The sequence below is a fragment of the Chamaea fasciata genome, unplaced genomic scaffold, assembly GCF_029207755.1.
Source record: "Chamaea fasciata isolate MVZ Bird 193981 ecotype frontalis unplaced genomic scaffold, bChaFas1.0.hap1 SCAF_5, whole genome shotgun sequence".
Lineage (NCBI taxonomy): Eukaryota > Metazoa > Chordata > Aves > Passeriformes > Sylviidae > Chamaea > Chamaea fasciata.
Window position 1 is genome coordinate 13,974,601 of NW_027094090.1, and position 19,584 is coordinate 13,994,184.

The 19,584-nt window shown below is 36.5% G+C and overlaps 1 protein-coding gene across 1 annotated transcript in view; it reads right to left on the reverse strand.

Annotated features, from left to right (window-relative positions):
• Positions 1 to 19,584, reverse strand: part of COG5 (component of oligomeric golgi complex 5) — a 175,274-nt gene that overhangs the window by 29,137 nt on the left and 126,553 nt on the right. The window contains exons 11-14 of the mRNA XM_066182886.1: positions 16,360 to 16,441; positions 13,897 to 14,101; positions 13,032 to 13,193; positions 10,937 to 11,036 (exon numbers count right to left, since the gene is read on the reverse strand). Coding sequence (XP_066038983.1) covers positions 10,937 to 11,036; positions 13,032 to 13,193; positions 13,897 to 14,101; positions 16,360 to 16,441 — 549 coding nt within the window. The remainder of the gene's footprint in view (positions 1 to 10,936; positions 11,037 to 13,031; positions 13,194 to 13,896; positions 14,102 to 16,359; positions 16,442 to 19,584) is intronic.

Below are 19,584 nucleotides of genomic sequence, written 5' to 3' on the forward strand. Positions count from 1 at the left end.
GCTTTTTGAAGTGATTTATCAGATAGATATTTCTAAGTATTCTCTGACCAATGTAAGTACTTCCTAATGACTGTTTCAACAAAGCTCTTATCTTTCCACCAAAAAAATAAATTACAAAACCTTACCTGACTTTTGATTATTTTTAAATTAGACCTACTGCCATCTTTAGCTTTTATTACTGTACAGTGAAATAGCAATTATTCTGAAATTATTTTATTATATAATAGCCTCCCACATATTCTATTTAAATACCTATTAATGAATTCTTTTAATGTGCCAAACATTGAATTTATATTTTTGGGTTCTCTCATTTAAATAGCATGGATACAAGTTTTTCATTGACAGTAATACCATGTCTTCAAGGTACTGGCATAATGCAATTAATTCATGTATCTCAAAAAAGAAGTGGGGAAAATATAACCTTTCACTTTACTTACACCATTGTTACTGACCCGTTATTTACATAAACCTTTCCTGAGGTGTCATTCCACTACTGTTCCCGATGATTTGTGAGCTTATTAGATTTCATACTTCCCTCCGAAGTTCACAATATTCGACATTTAGACAGGAGGACGAGATACATTTCCCTGGAACTGTCAGACAAATCTCATTGTTGGAATATGTCCTGAATAGTGATTCACCCGCAAATGAAAGCTTACAATTCAATATAACACCACCTAATAAGAGACATGGATTAATTCTTGTAAGATCACATAATAAAAAAGGCAATCAGAAATTCACTTTATGTCATTACAATAAGGATTCATTATGCTTTTCAATTCAAAACCATTACAGGCCTCATAAATTTGCTGGGGTTTAAATCTGATGCCAGAATTCCAGTGCATTTTTATCCCTTCACTGGAAGAATATGGTTCCAGGAACTCTTTTCTCTCTCCCCCTCCACCCTGCTCACCCCTACTTGATTGAATTATCCAGCTAGATGAATTTAACTATGTCACATAAGTGGAGGGGTGGAAAAAAACCAACAGAGCTATCCCAAACCACACAGTTATGTCAACAAACATCAGTAAACATCCTAACAGAGATGCAGCTCACATCCATTTTCTTGCTACTCCGGCATATTTCAGTTGAGGAATTTGTATAAATTAACCGGGCCAAAAAAAGTTTTTGGGTAGTGTAAGGTACAATTCTCCTTGAAATTTATATTTCAATGAATGCTTTGCCCTATAAATGAGGTCTTTATTCTTTTCATTTCCCTAAAAGAAACCAGAATTACAGCAAAATCTCGTATCAACATTTTTCTTTCTTGCAACATGTTATGGATATTTGTCTCGCCACTACACAGACTGGGTCAAAATCAATGGAGAACTTGTTTAATACAGGCCCTCTCTGCCTTTTCGTAGTCAACAACTAAGGATAGACTTAAAGGTTCAGAAAAAAAATCCTGTGTCTATGAACAGTCAGAGAAAACTAAGAATCAATCCTTTTCATCCAAGTGTTTTTTCATTGCAATATTTTTACTTTTAAACCCCATTCTCCTTTTCATTTCTACTTTTCATAATTTCAGTGATTAATATAGTCCCTGGATTAGTTATAATACACTTAGCCTTTTAGATCCTGGACAAAAATATACCATTCATATTGCTTATCATCTAAATAACCCCCTGAAAACAGCTTATTTAAATCTTCATTGCCCTGATCAAGCATGACAGACACTTTCTCTTCTACAAATGACATTACAAAAATTCCTTGTAAAGACTGTCTCTTTCTCAGCTCTGTTTTAAGCTGAATTAATTGCTGGGTTTTAATTCCACCTGGCATTCTAGCCTTTTCTTGCCTCGTTCTCTTGATTGCAGCAATGTTTACAAGCCACCAAGGACAAGCATTAATAAAGTAGAGATTGTTTTTAACAGTAGTAATATAAACCAAGATCAGAGCACATTTAATTGCATTCTCAGGAAGAGAGACCCTGGAAGATCTGTAAAGCCATGGCATGACAGCATTACATCTTCAAAACTACATTGCCAAAAACAAATAGCAAGCTTTTTTTCTACAGACTGTAATATATCAGATGCACCATAAACCAACTAAGAAAGAAATTACGAAAAAAAATCAAGATGCATCTGCAACAAATAGTTATGATGATGGGATGGATATGCAGAAAGTTGAGATCTATTTTAAACCTCAGTAATTACAAACTAGTTTTTAAAAATACTCAAAGGAAAGGATCAGCTTTTTTCAGAAAATTTTAAACACAAAAATACTTTTTCTAGAGTGGTGTGAGAAGAATACAGTCTGTTTTCTTACAGTCTGTCTCTAAACTCAAAAACTCTCCCAAGTCATCTACTCCAATCCATTCTAAATGGTTAGCTAGTGAACCAGATGTATTTAATGAGAAGATACTAGTTCTGAGTATCCACTAAAATTTGAAAATGGAAAATATCATTATGTGTAACTGCAAAAGACTAAGCCACCTGAGCACCAATAAAGAACGCAACACTAGCTAGGAATGTAAGTAAAACAGAATTAGGAATCTTGCATCTGCAAATCACAAGTTCAAATATAAATTGGATTGAAGGACAATGAGAGACAATTTGTCTCGGTTTCAGTCCTGGTGGAAAGTGGGAATTTATTAAAATCTTCATAATGTGCATCACTGACTATCTTACTTGAAGCCTCAGGAAGGAGACCTGTGACTGAAAAGCTCTGAGAAAAGATAAAAAGGATCTTTTAAAACGCTTCCTATAGAGACTGAGCACAATGGCAGGGCAATGCACTGAGCTATACAAGTTTTGTGGGCAATACTAAAAATAATTTAAGAACAACTGCAGAAGAGCTGACTTTCCATTGTATATATTTTGATGCTAATCTTATGTAATACATTTGGTGCTGATCAGCATTACAAAGATCAGTGCTCTAAAAATATCTGAACATGACAGATAGATAGATAGTCTTCAGCCTTTATCTCCATCCATTACATTCACTAAAAATAGAATATTAAATTACAGAAGGGCTTGGTTGCACCGGCGTGCAAGAAGGTGTCATCTGAGTTGACTCAAAGTAATACTTGGCTACTTGAAGAAAGGGTTGAACACTGGAGAGTTAATATCCCAGGGTTTTATTGCACCCATCCAGTAGTATTTTAAGTTGTCAATGAGCCACAATGCCACAGACAACTCTACTCTTTTCAAGGTCTAAAACTCTGGCGGAAACATCAAATGCTATATGAAAATAAGTCAAGTACAGCTGACAAGCACGGCAGATAGAAAAACATGTTTTGGAAAGCGTATATTTTGAAGCTTTGGGAATCTAAGAAAATCTTAAGGCCAAAAGCAATATTACTACAGCAGAAATCACATGTCCTAACTTTTGCCTTAGAGATTTATTTACAGCCGAGGATGTATGAATTCTAGATGCAAGAAAAAATTACACCAATCTGTCAGCATTTTAAGCTCCCTCTTGAAAAGATTTTGCATCTCGCTCTTGTTTAGTCTCAGTCACATACTGGCTACACCCATAGCATAGTAAATTAAGGAGTACCAGGAAAGGTCCGTGGATCTGGCACGTGATTGTCTATACCACCAAGCTGGCAGGACACTCATTAGCAAGTTCTTGGCCAGGGCCAACACCTACCTTCCCCAGTCTCCAGCTGCAGCTCAGGAGAGGCAATCCTGCAGATACTATCACCAGGAGGACTCTGGCAACCAGGGACTGCTTTGGGGAAGGGGAGCCCTCCCCAGCTGGGAGGGACTTGCCTGGCCCCACTGGCCACTACGCCCAGGGGTGCTTCCAGGAACCTTCCGTTCCCTAGTACAGACATCACTGTTACCCTCCCAACTCAGAGAGATGTTCACAGCTGGGATGGCAGATTAAGTCCTGACTGCCAGTCACAAACCCTTACTGACCTTGTGCTCTGAAGCAAGAGAGGCAGACATTGATATAAACACCAGGGTGACAGCACGGAGCAAGCAATTCAATACACAGCCCTTCTGCAGCAAAAACGAACACATCTTGCTGATCCGTGAAGTGAGGCCAACACTGATCGGAACAAGCCTCAATAATACAAATTTGCCTTTACACAGATGAGATCAAGCTCATTTACTCACTTACATTTACTGTTCTGAGGACAGTTACTTGTTTCCAACCCCCATACTCTCTCTGAAAAACAAACCCAGACCATCTGGGGACAAGCAGTCAGTGATTGGGATATGCATGTATATAGCATTTGCCTCTGAAGAAGAGGCTGACACAACAACAAATTGTTACACTTTTCTACTTCTGCTTTCTTGTGGTATTTACTTTCTTAAATTATAATGCACTAAAAAAATCTGTCATCAAGCACATGCTTCTCATCATTATGACAGATAATAATACTTTACAATAGCATTGTCCTAGTTACACAATCTAGTACCAGTTAATTGAAAAGTAGATCTCAGTAAACCCTCAAAAATTGAGAAATAATGTATGTTAATTTTAATCACAGAATTTTTATCCTAGAGTCACTTTACATTTAAACATTAAACCAGTTAAATATTCAGAATTGTTTCACAACATCTGAAATCCAGTTTCACCATTGGATTCAAAAACAAGATCAGGCTAAATCAAAGCTTCCCAGTTACTTCCAAAGAAACCTTTTGCGCCAATGTATTAGTGCTCATACTACTGCTCCAGTGCTCTGCAACTGATGTACATTCCAGAACCATGCATAGCATTATGTAACTCAAGTATTTACTTAAGTAAATATAAATAAATCTCAATATACTACTGAGATCCAGAACAGTGAGAAAGAGGCTGCCTACTCTATATCACAGATATCATCAGCTGATGCTGACTTTTCCCTCAAAACAATTCAGAATCTTAAAACGTCATTCACCCAGGAAAATCCTCACAAATGTTCTTATGTCTGAAGTGTACACTCATCCATACTTTTGGGATCAGAATAACAAATTCTCTCTCAATTTGGCTCAGGGCATGCCCAGTAGCAGAGGTCACCAATAGGTGATTCAATATCCTGCCCTTTGAGGATATGTGACAAGTATTTGAACCTTGGTGCAGTGACTCTAATTTTTGGGACACTTATGTATTCTCTTTAATCTCAAAATCTGCTTTTATTACTGAATTTTGAGCATTTTAACTTTGAAATACATAAAATACACCACGCATTGTCTTATGTTTTCTTAAGAAGACTGGGGAAGAATTCTTCAGAATGCCAGGAAGGACTGTGCATTTTGCACAGTGCTTAAAAATTTCCAAGTGGCAAACATGATAATCACAAACACCACAACCATTGCCCAGGCTAAAATGCTTTTGAGAAGCCAAGCCTCTACCATGAGCCCTAAAGGACAGTTTAGTAGTTGAGGGCAAAGGTTAGTAGCTCTCCCAGGGCACTGCCCTCAGCCTGTATTTTGGACCTCAGCCTCATTCATCAGCTTTTGTGAGATACATGCATCAGTTCAACCACACTGAGTTAAGAGAATAAAAAAATTATTCAAATTCTCTACTTCCTTCCTCCCTCATTACACCCACTCTCCATCTCCACCTTTTGAGGGATTCCTCTCCATGATTGCTTACAAGTCTGACAGTGGGAAAGATCTCCATTATATCATCGACCTGCAGCCTCTTGTCTGCTGGAAAGATCCCTTTTCCTTAGAAAAACTTATTATTCCATAAAACACAATATTCCATATTTAGGAAACACTCCAATCATAGGCAATCACAGCTCCCACTGATTTTAGCCTTTTCTACCCCAAACTTAGAAAAAAATCTGCCTAGTTTAGTATGGCCATGCAGGTTCTTGCTTTGTCTGTACTTCAAACAGACATGAACTTTCTCTGCTTGTGCTCCAGGCTTAATGAGTGTTGTGTTCAGCAAGGTGCCACAGCTGAACTGGTCAGCATGGACTGGAGTGGAACTAAAATGTGCTCTGCCATCTGGTGAGTACAGTGAGTTTGTGTCTGCCTAAATCATGTAAGCAGACCATTTCCTCATATAGAAATGTTTTTAAGACCGTTTAATCCATCCGAATTTGCCAGCATCATCGCCCCCACCTGCTCTGAAAAACAAGCGGGACAGCTCATTTTTACAATCCTGCCTCTGCAAATGACTCTTTGCTTATTTATTGGCCAAAGGATAATAACGTGGTCTCTGATGATGCCCTATGGTGGGAGGAGTCAGCAAGACACAGCCTCCACCAGACAAGGCAGGAAGGATTGCTCTGGGACTCTGATCAAAATTAATAAGAGTCTGACAGGATGACTGTAACTCTAGGGAGGAAACTGGTAGAGGTCTCCAGGTTCACAAAGTAGGAGAATCACACCTTCTCTAAACAACTGCATCTTCATGTTCACAGCACAACACATTTCATCTATGTGCACTCGGTGGGTGTGTTAGTGTATTTCAATCCACCCACATGACAAGCTGAATAGAAACAGCACAAAAGTAAGAGAACATACAGTACGTACGTTCAGGTAACTGAAATCATCACTCTGAAACCAGAAAGAAGGCAACAAAAGCTCCAAAAACAAACATTGTTTCAAACAGTCCTGTGCTGGGAAGGTGACAGACTAGAGGACCAAAGAGTGCTCTTCTATAGACTGAGTACTTCAGTCTGTATGGACAATGGATCTTGCAATTTATTTTTCTGCTTGTTGTCAAAATTGCATATCTTGTAAACTTCCAGAGCTTTTAACCTTCAATATTTCATGATTTCTCTCTCAACAGCAAACAAAAATATAGAGATTGTGAAGTATCAATGAAGAGATTTTTAATTATAAGAGAAGTCCATTTCAAGTACATTCAAAATTCAGCTCAGTAAATGACAAAAATTAGAGGTAATCAACTGAGGAAACACAGTTTTGTTTCACTTTCAATCACCAGACTACCATCTTTCTAATTTTTCTATAAATAAATGAAAAATCTGATATAAGGTAGCATATTAACAAAACCAAACATGAATTCAAAAGACTGCAATCAACAAGGCATCTTTTCAAAAAATTAACAGACCAAATCTGTTCCCTTATTATTGAAGATAACTGCAGAGTATTACTCTAGAGCAGTGGTCTCTGAAGTGGGGCACATGCACCACAAGGATTAGGCAAGACAAAATGGGGTACATGACAAAAATATCAGAATTTCAACAGCACATGTATATAAGTCATAAATAAACAAGTATACATATAATGAGAGTGCATGCTCAAAAAGTTTATACTGATAGGACTGCAGAACCAAAAATCTCAAGACCACTGCACTAGAGGATCCTGCCACAATTACTGCCGCCATGTCAAAGGCATTTAATAAAGACGTTGGTGAGTTTTATGTTTTCTTTTATATGTCTCAACTATCAGTTAAACAAATGGGTAAAAATATCTCTAGAAAGCAGATTTATGAGCTTCTAGCTTTTGTTAAGGAACATGGATTCTCATAAACACCCCAAATTACTCAGCTTTGTTTTTTTTCAGGTAATGCAACTTATTGCCTTCTCACAAATCTATTCCCTTTACTGTACTTATTGAAAGTATTTGATGAAAGGGCTGATCTTCCTGATGTGGCCAGTTAAACAAGAACACAACATGTTGTATGTGTCAGTCAAGACAGACGACTGAAGGTCAAATGGAAATTGATTGACTCCTCTGGAATTGAATAGAGGAGAAAAGTTAGAGTTCTTTTTTACCTAGGCTACCTCACTTGCAAGAAAAAGTGGCCAGTGAACAAAATCTGGCTCAGTAAACAGACCTTTTGTTAAAATCTATGCACTGGATTACAAGGTGCAAATGCAGAAGAAGAAGATTTTGTTCTTATCCAAAACACGATGATCAGATTTGTTAATATCTTTTCCAATCTGGAATTAGAAGGATGTGGAAATGGTGACTAAACAGAAATCTGGTGGTGTCTGTAATCATTATGAAGATGTCTGGCCTATCTGTTTTAAGGAAATTGTGAATAAGAAGAAACAAAATTATAATGGCACAGAGAAAATATACCAAGCAGCCTTTCTCAGCACCACAAAACAGAGGATGGGTAGTGAAAATGAAAGCTGATACTCTTAAATTAAGAGAAGTATTTTTTTTAATCTAGTGCAATATCTAATTATCCCTTCAAACTCTGTATAGTAAGAACATCTGCAATTACATTGAGTGAAATTAGGCCAATAATTCTGAACGCTACATGGCATACACCAACCACATCAAGCATCAGCAAGGGATTGACTAAAGATTCACCCAACAGTAGAATGTATCTACATACTGCTGCTTCCAGAGATTATTATCTTCTCTGAACTGGTTAATGAAAGAACAGGTCTCAGGTGCTGCACGTTCTTGATGTGGGGAAAGCTGAAAAGGGTACAAAGCCACAAGCAACACAAACAAATGTTTTGGATTTACAGGAAGAGACCATTTCTTCTTTGTCATTTTTGCTTTAGGAGTGCATGTACAGACAGATAGATGCTGCCTTTGCTCAAAGGTAAAACCTTTGAATTTTGAGTAACATTTTTCTTGTTATTTGTCTATTTAAAAATACCTGGTGAAACACGATGAAATCTCAGTGAATTCCTTATTTTGTGAAACTGAGTAAATAAAAACCCTGATATACATCAGAATGTCTCAACCTTTTTAGAACTGCACATTTCAGTTTTTTCACCTTTAAAATCTACCTGCAATATTACAACATTTTAAAAAAAATTACTGACTTTTTAAAGTCTCCTGCCGCCACCTTCCTTCACTATGAATTCTGAGATGGTTTTGTTTACTTTTATTTGGAAGAGAACTCAATTTCAAATTCCTCCAGGAAATTAAATATCCATCTCTAGCACCGCTCTACTATAGCTATCAGACATCTGAACGGATATGTTCCATGGTCCCCTCCTCAGCTTTAGAGAGGAGGACTATTGTTGACTCCAAGCTATTGTTGGAGGCTGGATTGCAAGATTGAATTAAGATTGCATTCTTGGCTAAACCACTAAAACATAATGAAACATAACGAAACTGTCTGACATAGATCCTATTCCACACGTGGTGCGCAATTCAAGCTCAATCTGTCTGCCCAAAAATAGGCACCAAAAAAAGGCTAAGTTGTTCCAGATTATATCCAGAGGGCTGGCAAGCATGGCTCAGGACAAGTGGGAGAGCCATGCCCTGCTGGAGAGGCAGCTGGAGGCTAGGAATGATATTTCAGCACTTCAAAGATGACTCTGACACTTATATCTTAGCAACTGTGTTGAGCACTTCTGGTTTTTAAACTTGTAACATGTTATCAGCCAGAAAAGAAAGAAGTTTAAAAAAAAAGGCTAGCTGTGCAATAATATTAATATTATTTTACAACTTGTAGGTACGTGCTTCAAGGACATTGATTTTCATCCTGCCAGCTTGGCCAATCCCATCACTTAGCCTTTCAGTGTTTCAAGTTTGCATTTTCAGTTGTCAAATTCAAGAAGTTCAAGGGCTCACACTCTCTCTTTCTTCCTACATCCTTTTACTTTGAGGCTAGCTAACACAAAACCACAAATCATACACTTATCAGCTTATTTCTAAGCTTCTTGGTTTTTCCAGGGTTTCTTAAGAATTCCCAGCTGTCTGACCACAAAATGATGTTCACTTCCAAAGAATCCACTGGCCAGACTCTGAGATGATGAGCACAACTCTGATACTTTCACAGTTACAGCTGAAAGGTGTTTTGGTTTTTTTTTTCCAGTTGAATGCCACTATATGACACTACACTCCATGACAAATAGACAACAATGTGTTTTTTTACCTATGATGAGTGCCACAACCTACTAAAAATCCTTATTTCTGTCATAAGCAAATTTCATTCAGAAAATATGAAGCCATGATTTGGTATCTTTAAAAGCAGACCCAACTTAGGCACCATGCTTTAAATAGCTAACAAATTAATGCTAATATTTGTTTTTATTTTAAAATTTAAAATATTCTTTATGGCCTTAATGACTGCTTCACCTACATTCCTTTTCCATACACCAAATCTGCAAACTTCCAAGACAATTCATCCAACAGACAAGGTAAACAAAGTTTGTGTTACTGAATTTCAATTTTTTCAAACCTATTCTGAGACAGCAGAAATGTTAAAAGTAAACAGAAACCATACTAAATAAATTGCTGCAATGTTTTGTAGCCAATTGGTAAAAAAAAAATTAGCAAACATCTTTCTTTAAAAAAGACATATAGTAAATAAATGTTACTGGAGCCTGAGTCTGCCGTCAGAATTAATGTTGTTTATTAAGTGAAAATCTTGTTTACAAATACAAGCAGTTAGTCATTTCTGGTGGGTCTGCATATTGCAAAAATTTATTTTCATCTCTTCATAAGAAAATTGTTATAATTTCAGCAACAGTTCTTATGAGAAAATTGTTCATCTGAATTTTTTTTTTGTATGATGACGTAATTCATTGTACTATCCATAGGCTTTTTGGAGGCTCTTACCAAAAGGATAAGACTTTGGGGATCCTTCTTCTGTTCAGGATAACACTAGATATCACTTCATGGTAAATTATTGGAAATACATGACAAATGCAAACAAATCAAAGATCAGTTAAATATATGTCAAAAAATAAATATATGGAAAAAATACCCCAAACTTCTTGCAAGTAGTAAAAAATTGTATTTGAATAGTCCAGATTTTAATACCATAAAGATTCTGTATCATGTAACTGATGTAGTGCCAAATGTTGGTTAATAAAGAACTTAATTTAACAGTCTTGATTTTGTTTAATGACAGCTACAATTTTGAGTTTTTAAAAATTAGTATGGCAAATTCAATTTGGAGTTACAGAGATAAATTTTACTGTTATCAATAGACTGAGTTTGTCTGATGCCAGAATTTAACTGATAATGTTCATAAATACAATGGAAAGCTCGTTGGAAGGTTTTGTCTATCTAGATTGTTTAACTGTTATGTTCCAAATCTACAAAAGCCGGGTCACTGTACATGAAAAAACATTAGTTTTTAGAAATTTAAAATTACTTACAAGCTGCTCTGATTTTACACCATAAAGCTGAATGGTCTTCGCCACATTTTTGGCCACAGCTAAACTCAGGTCTGGATCAACAGCAGCCACATTTAGCTCACTGGAAGCAAAGATTACAAATCTTAATTACCAACTAAAGAGTGCTGTATTGAACGCTGTGTTGAATCGATACAGAATTAACTATGAATACACAGTCACGCGGCACGTCAGTTTAGAGAGAGTAACACATGCAACCAAGTCTTTCCACGCACCGTAATTCAGTTTACAATTTAACAAGTCATTTGGGAATTTTATGTGCAGTGTTCCTATTCTAGTAAAAATGAGCAAAGTTTAGGAATGACACTTCAGTATGAAATCACTATTAGTAAGCCATTCAAAAATATTGACAGCAATTAACTACATTCAAGCTTTGGCAGCAGCCTTCAAACATTACAGGTGAATACACAGTCATTCAACTCTGGAATTACATGAGCTGTGCAGAAATACCCAGGGGATGCCTTAGCTTGACACAACTAATAAGCTGTGTTTTAGGCAATCCTTTAAAGTAAAAGAGGCCCCCAAGGAATGACAGGGAACAAACGAAGAAGGAAAAGACTTCTAAATCACTTCCAGTATTTTTTGTTCGTGAACATCCTCAAATCTCCATCGGCTGGGGATGCATTCAGAACTGCTCTGCTGAAGACAGGCAAGCACAAGAATCACGTTGCTAATGGTGAGCTGAACCTCTCTCAAGATCTGGAGAATCATTAGGCACCCCAACTTAGAATAATCTTTTCTGAGAACTCCCTAGGGCCCCAAACATCATTAGCTAAAGGTCACTCTGGAAAAGTCAGCTGAAATTTCGTAATTTTCATGTTGTTTTCCTTTCTCTATGGCAAGGAGCAAAATAGTATCAGTCAGCACACCGGCAGACATGTTTTGAGCATCTGTAAATCCCAGTCACAAGTACTGTTTCAATATTTAATATTTTATACACACACACACACATACTGTGAATACTGCCCATCTTTTTATTAAACAGAGTAGTCATTACCAAAACCTTATGAAGGAAAATGTACCACTGGTAATTTAAGTATCTCATTCTACAGATTCTACCTGGAATAGTCATCTTTACCTATTAGCTTGCTGTTTTACTCTAACAAAGTATTTACACCAGATATTGTCACTTCCAGCCAAGTAAATACCACTTCCCTTTAGCGCAGTCAGGATAATTAAGATTTTTAGACAGACATTTACAGTCTAGTTTCTCTTCCTGATCTTTTATAAGCTTAAACATTAAAATTTATATTAAAATTTCATTTATTCCAGAAAAACAAAATACAGGAAATAAATAATAAAATACATTATTTATTATGAATAATAATAAAGAGGTGTCTCTCTTGCTGTATTCAGCATTGGTGCAGCCTCGCCCTGAACACCATGTCTAGTTCAAGGTCCCAAAATTTAGGAAGAATAAGGTGTTATCTGAATGTGTCCAGAGGAGGGCAACAGATCTGGTGAAAGGACTGGAAGGAATGTCCTGTGAGGGACAGCAACGGGTTTGGGCCTGTCTAGTTTGGAGAAAAGGAGGGGCAGCCTCATTGCCCTCTATAGCTTCCTAAGCAGGAGAAGTGGAATGGGAGGTGCTGAGCATTCCTCCCAAGGATCCAGTGAGAGGAGGTGGGGGAATGGTTCAAAGCTGCATGAGGTGAGGTCCCAACTCAGCATTAAGGAATCATTTCCTTAACAAGAGGGTGGTCAAACCCTGGAACAGGCTTCTTAGAGAGGTGGTCAGTGTCCCAAGCCTGTCAGTATTTAAGAGGCATTTGGACAATGCCCTTAACATGTTTTAGCTTTTGGCCAGCTCTGAAGTGTTCATGCAGTTGGACTGGATTTATCGTTGTAGGACACTTCCAACTGAAATATTCTGTTCTATTGTGTGTAACTCTATTTTATCCTATCCTATCCTAAATTCTGACTTGATTTTTGCAGTAATCTACTTTATAATTAAAGAGTAATCAACTATTTACTACTAAGAAAATCTCCTTTCTAAAACTGTAACTTATGAAAAAGTACAAGTTGAGTATTACATTTACAATGCCTTATATGTGCATACCTGGCTATAGTTTTAATGATGCTGTCAAGCTCATCAGAAGAGGGCGGATTCCGACCTCCAGGAGGAAAGACAAGATTGATGGGGTCAAACAGTCGAGATAAGGATTTTGACAGATAGGCAGCTTCATACTGTTGCAGTGAATCTTTCAAGGCCTTTTCTGGACTTTGCATATAAGAAAAAGTTATTACATTTTAAATTAAAATACACAATAGCATTAAATCTTTCCAGACATACAAACTTTGCAATACTGAACCTGTTTTTCCTTTCTGCTTTTTAAACATATGCATATGAAAAACATTCTTCTGATGTCTCCCACTGACTGCTCACGAACATATTTAAGTCAATACAATTCTCATATGAAATATTCATTTTATCTTACATAAGTCTAGAAGTCCTAATAGGCTTGATAAGCCTGTTTCATTTTGATCTTTCTTATATCACTTAGATTATGTTTATTCTATGATGTATAAACTAAAAACTGTGAATCATAACAACTGAGCATTTGTCACACTCAAATGATTCCAGTGTCACTAGGAGAAAACTACTGCTGTAATGACAATGCATACAAAACTGAATTTTCACTATTTTCCAATTTTTTTTTACCCAAAGAGACAAAAAGATAGAACTTGTTCGGAAGTCAGAGACTTTGTGAAAGACAAGAGAACCCAACACTGTTAGATATATAGCTTAATGAAAAGTCTACAGCTCTAAAATAGCGTTAGAGCAGTAACTGAAAGAGGGGGAAAAAGCTTTTAAAATTCTCCTGCAGTAACAATTTGAATAAGAGTAAGTTTAATAAAATATTGTGTTTTCTTAGAGGGTGCAAAGATTTATATTTTATAGTCTTACAATTCATAATACATACTCATAATCTTCATTTTTTTGCATGAATATGTCCTGTGCATCTTCTTCCATTTGTTGTAGCTCAGCGAAAAGATCAGTAGTTCCACTGGTGTTAAAATTCCTCTGAATATTTTGACTATATTGTTGGAGGCGCTTCCACAAGTCATTATAAAGCCTCAGTAATTTAGGGTATTCTCCTTCAAATGCTTGTTTCAAAAACATAGAGGCTGCAAAATAAAGCAGTAAGCACCACACAGCACTAAGTTCAAACTCATTTTTTTGTTCCTATAAACAACCTCTATCTTTGCATTTTTCAGTTACACAGTGTTATCCTAAGTTTAATATTAATAATACAATATTTATAATTCACTTCAAAGTGACATAACTGTAACATTAAATGCACTTGACAAAGGATGCAGAGCACCACTATAAACCTACAATTGGAAGATTGGATATGAAAAACTTACCTTATTTTGTACAATAAATGTTTGGTATCAAACTTTATTATTATTACCACGAATTTAAGGCCAGAGCGTAATTGGAACTCTCTAAATCTAGAAATTTGCTTACAATATCTTGATAGAGCATAAGTGTGGGGCTGTGCAACTTTGAAGATAACAATTTAAAACAGACGAAGATAACTCTTATGAACCAAAATCTTCAAAAATGTGATGAGGGAAGCAGATGCTTTTATGAACACTTCTTAAAACAAGGTACTTAATATGCAATTCCTAAACTTGTCAGAGAATGACAAAGCCAGCAGAAAAAGCAGCATTATTTTCAGCCTTGAAAGGCTTGCCACAAGTAACAGGAAATGAAACAAATGTACAACTGCTTTAGCAACTGTTAATCTTGATCTAACATCACTCATACTCTATAGATTTCCCATTACATTAGGAGATTAACACTGTTCCATTCATTTGTAGGTTTTTCAGGTTTCAGACATCTGCCCCATTTCAACCAGCCTGTGCTTTCAACTCAAATATATAATTTTGAATACTGCAGGATTCACATTTATTATCAAACACAGAGTTATTTTAGGTCATGAATCTATGTTTACAAAGCCTGTCCCAACCTCGCAAAAGCAGATCATGATCTAATATCAAACCTATTCAACTGCCATAAATTCCGATTTTTACACTATTTTTCTGGTATCTTGCCTTCCTCTGATCTATATGATCCAAAACCTGACTGATGTCAGTAGATTCAGTCACCAGAAATTTATTTTAAAAATGAACACGTTCATGTAGATGCCTTGCTTAAATAAAAAATCTGTCTCCCCAAAACTCAGTTGCAGCAAAATGAAAACATCATTCACATCGAAACCCCCCTAATAAAGTTTATATAAAACACATTATTAAAAACTGTAAGTAATAAAATAGTTTTGAACAGCTGTTAAAAAAAGTACAGCTGACAAAATGTACAAATTCCCTCGGTTCTGTAGTGTTGGTTGGTCCCATTAATTGATGTCGTAATTTTACAATCTTAAATGTGAGTGCTGAGAACAGGTAGCACGTGCTCAGTTTGAACACAGGAGGCTCGGGGTATGTACCTACTGCTCTTAAAGGAATGCATAAGTCAAACAGTAAAATTAATATGTTTTAACACAAGATACATACATTTTCTTTTGGGAATCATCTGGTTACTTAGCAACCGCTGAACATGAATCCAGCAGCTAGTTCCTCAAAATTATTCTGCTGCTATAAAGCCTGGAAGGACCAAATTTTGAAGGGCCAGTGCAATAGCTGAGATCACAAAGATAAATGCACATCTCATGCACTTTACCTTCATGTGCAAAAGATTAACTTTAAACGCTCTATGCAAATGTGAAAGATACATTTATGAAAGTACCACACTCATCTATGATCCAACTGCATGCTGCAGTTGTTAGCCTGTTCTGCCAATAGAACTGTCTTATGTTAAGACATGATTTATATTTAATATTCCTGGATTGTATCAGAAATTTACATATCACACATGTAGAGAAAATCGTGTATAGTCAGAACACCAGCTGTTTATCTGTATTTATATAAGACAATTTTGAAGTAACTAAAAGCCTGTTTTGAATGGTATCCAAAAAATGGCTGAAATCTGATTTTTACAACTAATCAGTGTTTAACAAAAGACTAAGAATTTATCTTTAAAATCAAATTACTAACTTTGAATATGGCAAACCCACTTACTTTAAGAAGTATAATGTACCACTCCGAACATTTTTACCGCCACTCACAGTTAGAAAAATACTTTTTGTTACTGGATAACAACTACTTAATGAAACAGAAAATAACTCTTTCTGAAAATTCAACCATAGTTTAGGAGGATCCTGTGTGGTTACAAAGCCGGAAGTTTTAAACACCCAGACCTTGTGCTGAGTGAACCAATGCTATAGTTCTGCTACAGGAGACACCAAGCAAAGGGCTTACTGAAAATCGAGATTCAAAATAATTACAGAGCACATTACAAATCATTTCTATTGAGTACTTACAGTCTGTTGCTGATTGAAACTGAGAGGAAAGTGTCTGAGTTACTGCAGTCCAAAATTTGTACAAAATATCAGACTGGCCATCCTGAGAGGAAGAGACAAAAGGAATACAAGTTTCAAAACATACTCTTTTCAAAGAATCTCAAGCAATGCAAATGCTTCCAGTCAAAGCTGCTCCTCAACACTGAGAATAAAAACAAAGTGAGTGAAATCTGAGAAGTTTCCCTCATGTTTGGAAAAAAATAAAAAAGAAAAAGAAAAAAAAAGTATTTGAGAAAATAAAAATAAAAGCTTCAGTCTTGTCTCAAATTAAATATTTTCCTCCAAGTCTGAGAGAAGTGCTCCCAGCTCTCTAGGGGTGAGTGCAGCCTGAAGCAGCACACCTCAGCAGATGTGTTAGAAAATCTCTTTGCACTGCAGTGACCTTCCCATTCTGTGGGAGTTCTTGTGCCAGCTACACCACAGCAATTATTTATTACCATTACCACGTGCTGGCAAACTCCAGCCAGGGACCAAACCCACTGCATGCTGCACACGGGGCAGCTCGGGTTCCCAAAAACATAAACCACACAAAAATACAGTGAACCTCACAGCTGACTCTTCACTGCCTGGGGCCAACAGGGCTTGCAGCCAGAAGTGGAAACAAGGCAGCACACCAAAGGGAATGTGCAGAGGCAGGCTGTGTCCCTACTGCCCCAAACGTCTGGCACTTAGGGTCAAGCATTAAAGCTGATTTTTGATCCCTGTCTGCTTGAGGAGATGAGGATGGGTATCCTGTCCTGCCTACTTGTTAAGATACTTGGAAGACTGTTCAGTATTGTCATGGGAAGAGAAAATCCACTCTGAACAGAATCGTTTTCTTCCTTGCATGGTATACATGTCATCCCTTGACCCTACTGCTGCATTAACCAGTTTGACCAAATCACTATAGGAATGATAATCAGAAAAGAAAAAGAAGTCAGTTTAACTTCTGCACTGTCCAGCAGTGGCACAAAAAGGTGGAGATAATCCATTATATCGATAAGTCTTGCTACTCCAAAATTAATTGCTACTACTAAAGATGACAAAGGGGAAAATAATGGTCTCTTTTCACTAGCAGTGGCAATAACAGGCAAAGCAATGAATGTCTTTACAATGCCATTCATTAACAGGTACCACTGCATCCCTCTTAAAGATCTGTTCATTGAAAGACTACAAGTTCAAGCTCAAGTTTCAGTTAAAAAATCATCTTAAAAAATTAATATAAAAGCTGAAAATCAGGCAAAGGTATAGTGATATATCTAAAAGGAATAATTAAAAAAAACAGGATTATCATCACAAACTCTGTAATTAGATGAGGAATTCAACCAACTTTACTCCTTATCTCGAAAGATAAAGAAGGATAAAGTTTATAGGTCATGTGTTAAGAATTGAGAGAGAACATCTTTTATGCTGTTGGGCTCATAAAATGTATGAAAATTAACACTGAATGCTAAAATAAATTGAGATTACAGAATCCCATTTTTGGTTGCTTGAGGACAATGATAGATTTAGAAACTGAAGTAATTTACTTTATAGCTATGTTTGTATTTTCTGTAAAATTGTACTTGACTTTCATAAATGGGCAAAGTAAAATTAGAATATCAGAAAACTATTCAGAAGGTTCACTGCATAAAATCTCTTTTCTTTGGTAAATTTATTGCTATAGCATAAATGTGAAATTACTTAATGCTTTATTTCACAGTTTCAAATTTAGAACATGAAGACTACTATAAAACAAATGGCTTTTTACATCAAGTATAAATTAATCAGTTTTCATATTCTCTATCCTAACCTGGAACAATGGTTGCCTATTGAGCATGGAAACTCAATGCAAATTCTGAATAATCTAATGGAGGTGGAGAGCACATTCAAACAACTCTTTTTTTCATTACTGTAACTACCACCTACATCTCTGTCACTGTCTCAGCAGAAAACACAGTGATTAAAAGGTCCAGTAAACAAATATGCATGTACCCTTCTACATCAACATTCCCATCTTAACTGTCAGATTCAACATGGTGATGAGTAACAGTAACATGGGATGACACGTTATTGTGGAAATATGTAACTTTTCTATGTATCTCTACATACATATATAATATAATTTCAGGCATACATACATACGCCCTCATGCACACATTTGCATAGGTAGCCATGGCCAGACCAATTAGCCTCCGCTCATTAGCTTGTGTCTTCTGACCTGGGCGAATGGTGTACATGAACTGTATCAGAATTTTGTAGTGAAGGAGGCCCTCATGCCTCAGCTAGCCAACTGTATTACATATGAGGAGAGACAGAAGGGGAAAGCTTCGTGAAAAAGCAACATTTCCTACTGACTGACTACCCAGTCAAAAATGTTTAGGGGGAAAAATAAATGCCCTGTTTTAAAACTAACTAAAATCACTATCTGCAGAGTGCTGGTTGCTTCTATAACATATGAGACAAGATTTCAGTTTGTCCAGTGCTGAGATGCAGTCTCCCTGGAGGTGAAATATAGCTGCTGATTAATAGCACAGAGAAGACCATGTAAGAGTTTATGGCAGGAACAAGAGAATACTGATGCCTACACATACACCAGGGGGTATTTAAGTGGGTGGACTGTAGCCACCAAAACTGGAATACAGCAAGGCATTAGCACTAGATACTCCTGAGGGAGCAAAGAAGTGCCATATGCAATCATGAACATCCAGAAACAATTTATTTTGTTTATATCTGTAATTTCTTTTGCTTACACATTAATTCAATACATTACTTCTGAAAGTACATTTAAATCTCTCACTGCTTGTTTTTTAAATAATATATTCTAATAAGGATTAGATTCATTAGATTTATGAGAATTATAATTTAACTGCTTAAAATGTAACATGCAATTCCATCCGCCGATAATCAATACTAGAAAATTACACAGAACAGGGGTCAAAAGGAGTGTTTTTCTCCAGCAGGAAATTAAAGCAATGTCCTGTGTACTGGACAACTTCTTGAAGGACTTAAAAATATAGGCAGGATGAAGCTGGAAGAGGAAAAGACAGTTCTGCTTGCTTGAAACGTACACAGCAAATCTACTGGCTCATCTTAGTGTAATCGAAATTTTATAAGCCTTTCCCTATGCTTCACATACAGCATTGTGAGCAGCAAACCACAGTATCAGAAAGCAACTGCTCTTTTGGGCCTTTCGCTTTCAGAAAACTAAAATCAGTAGCTAAAATT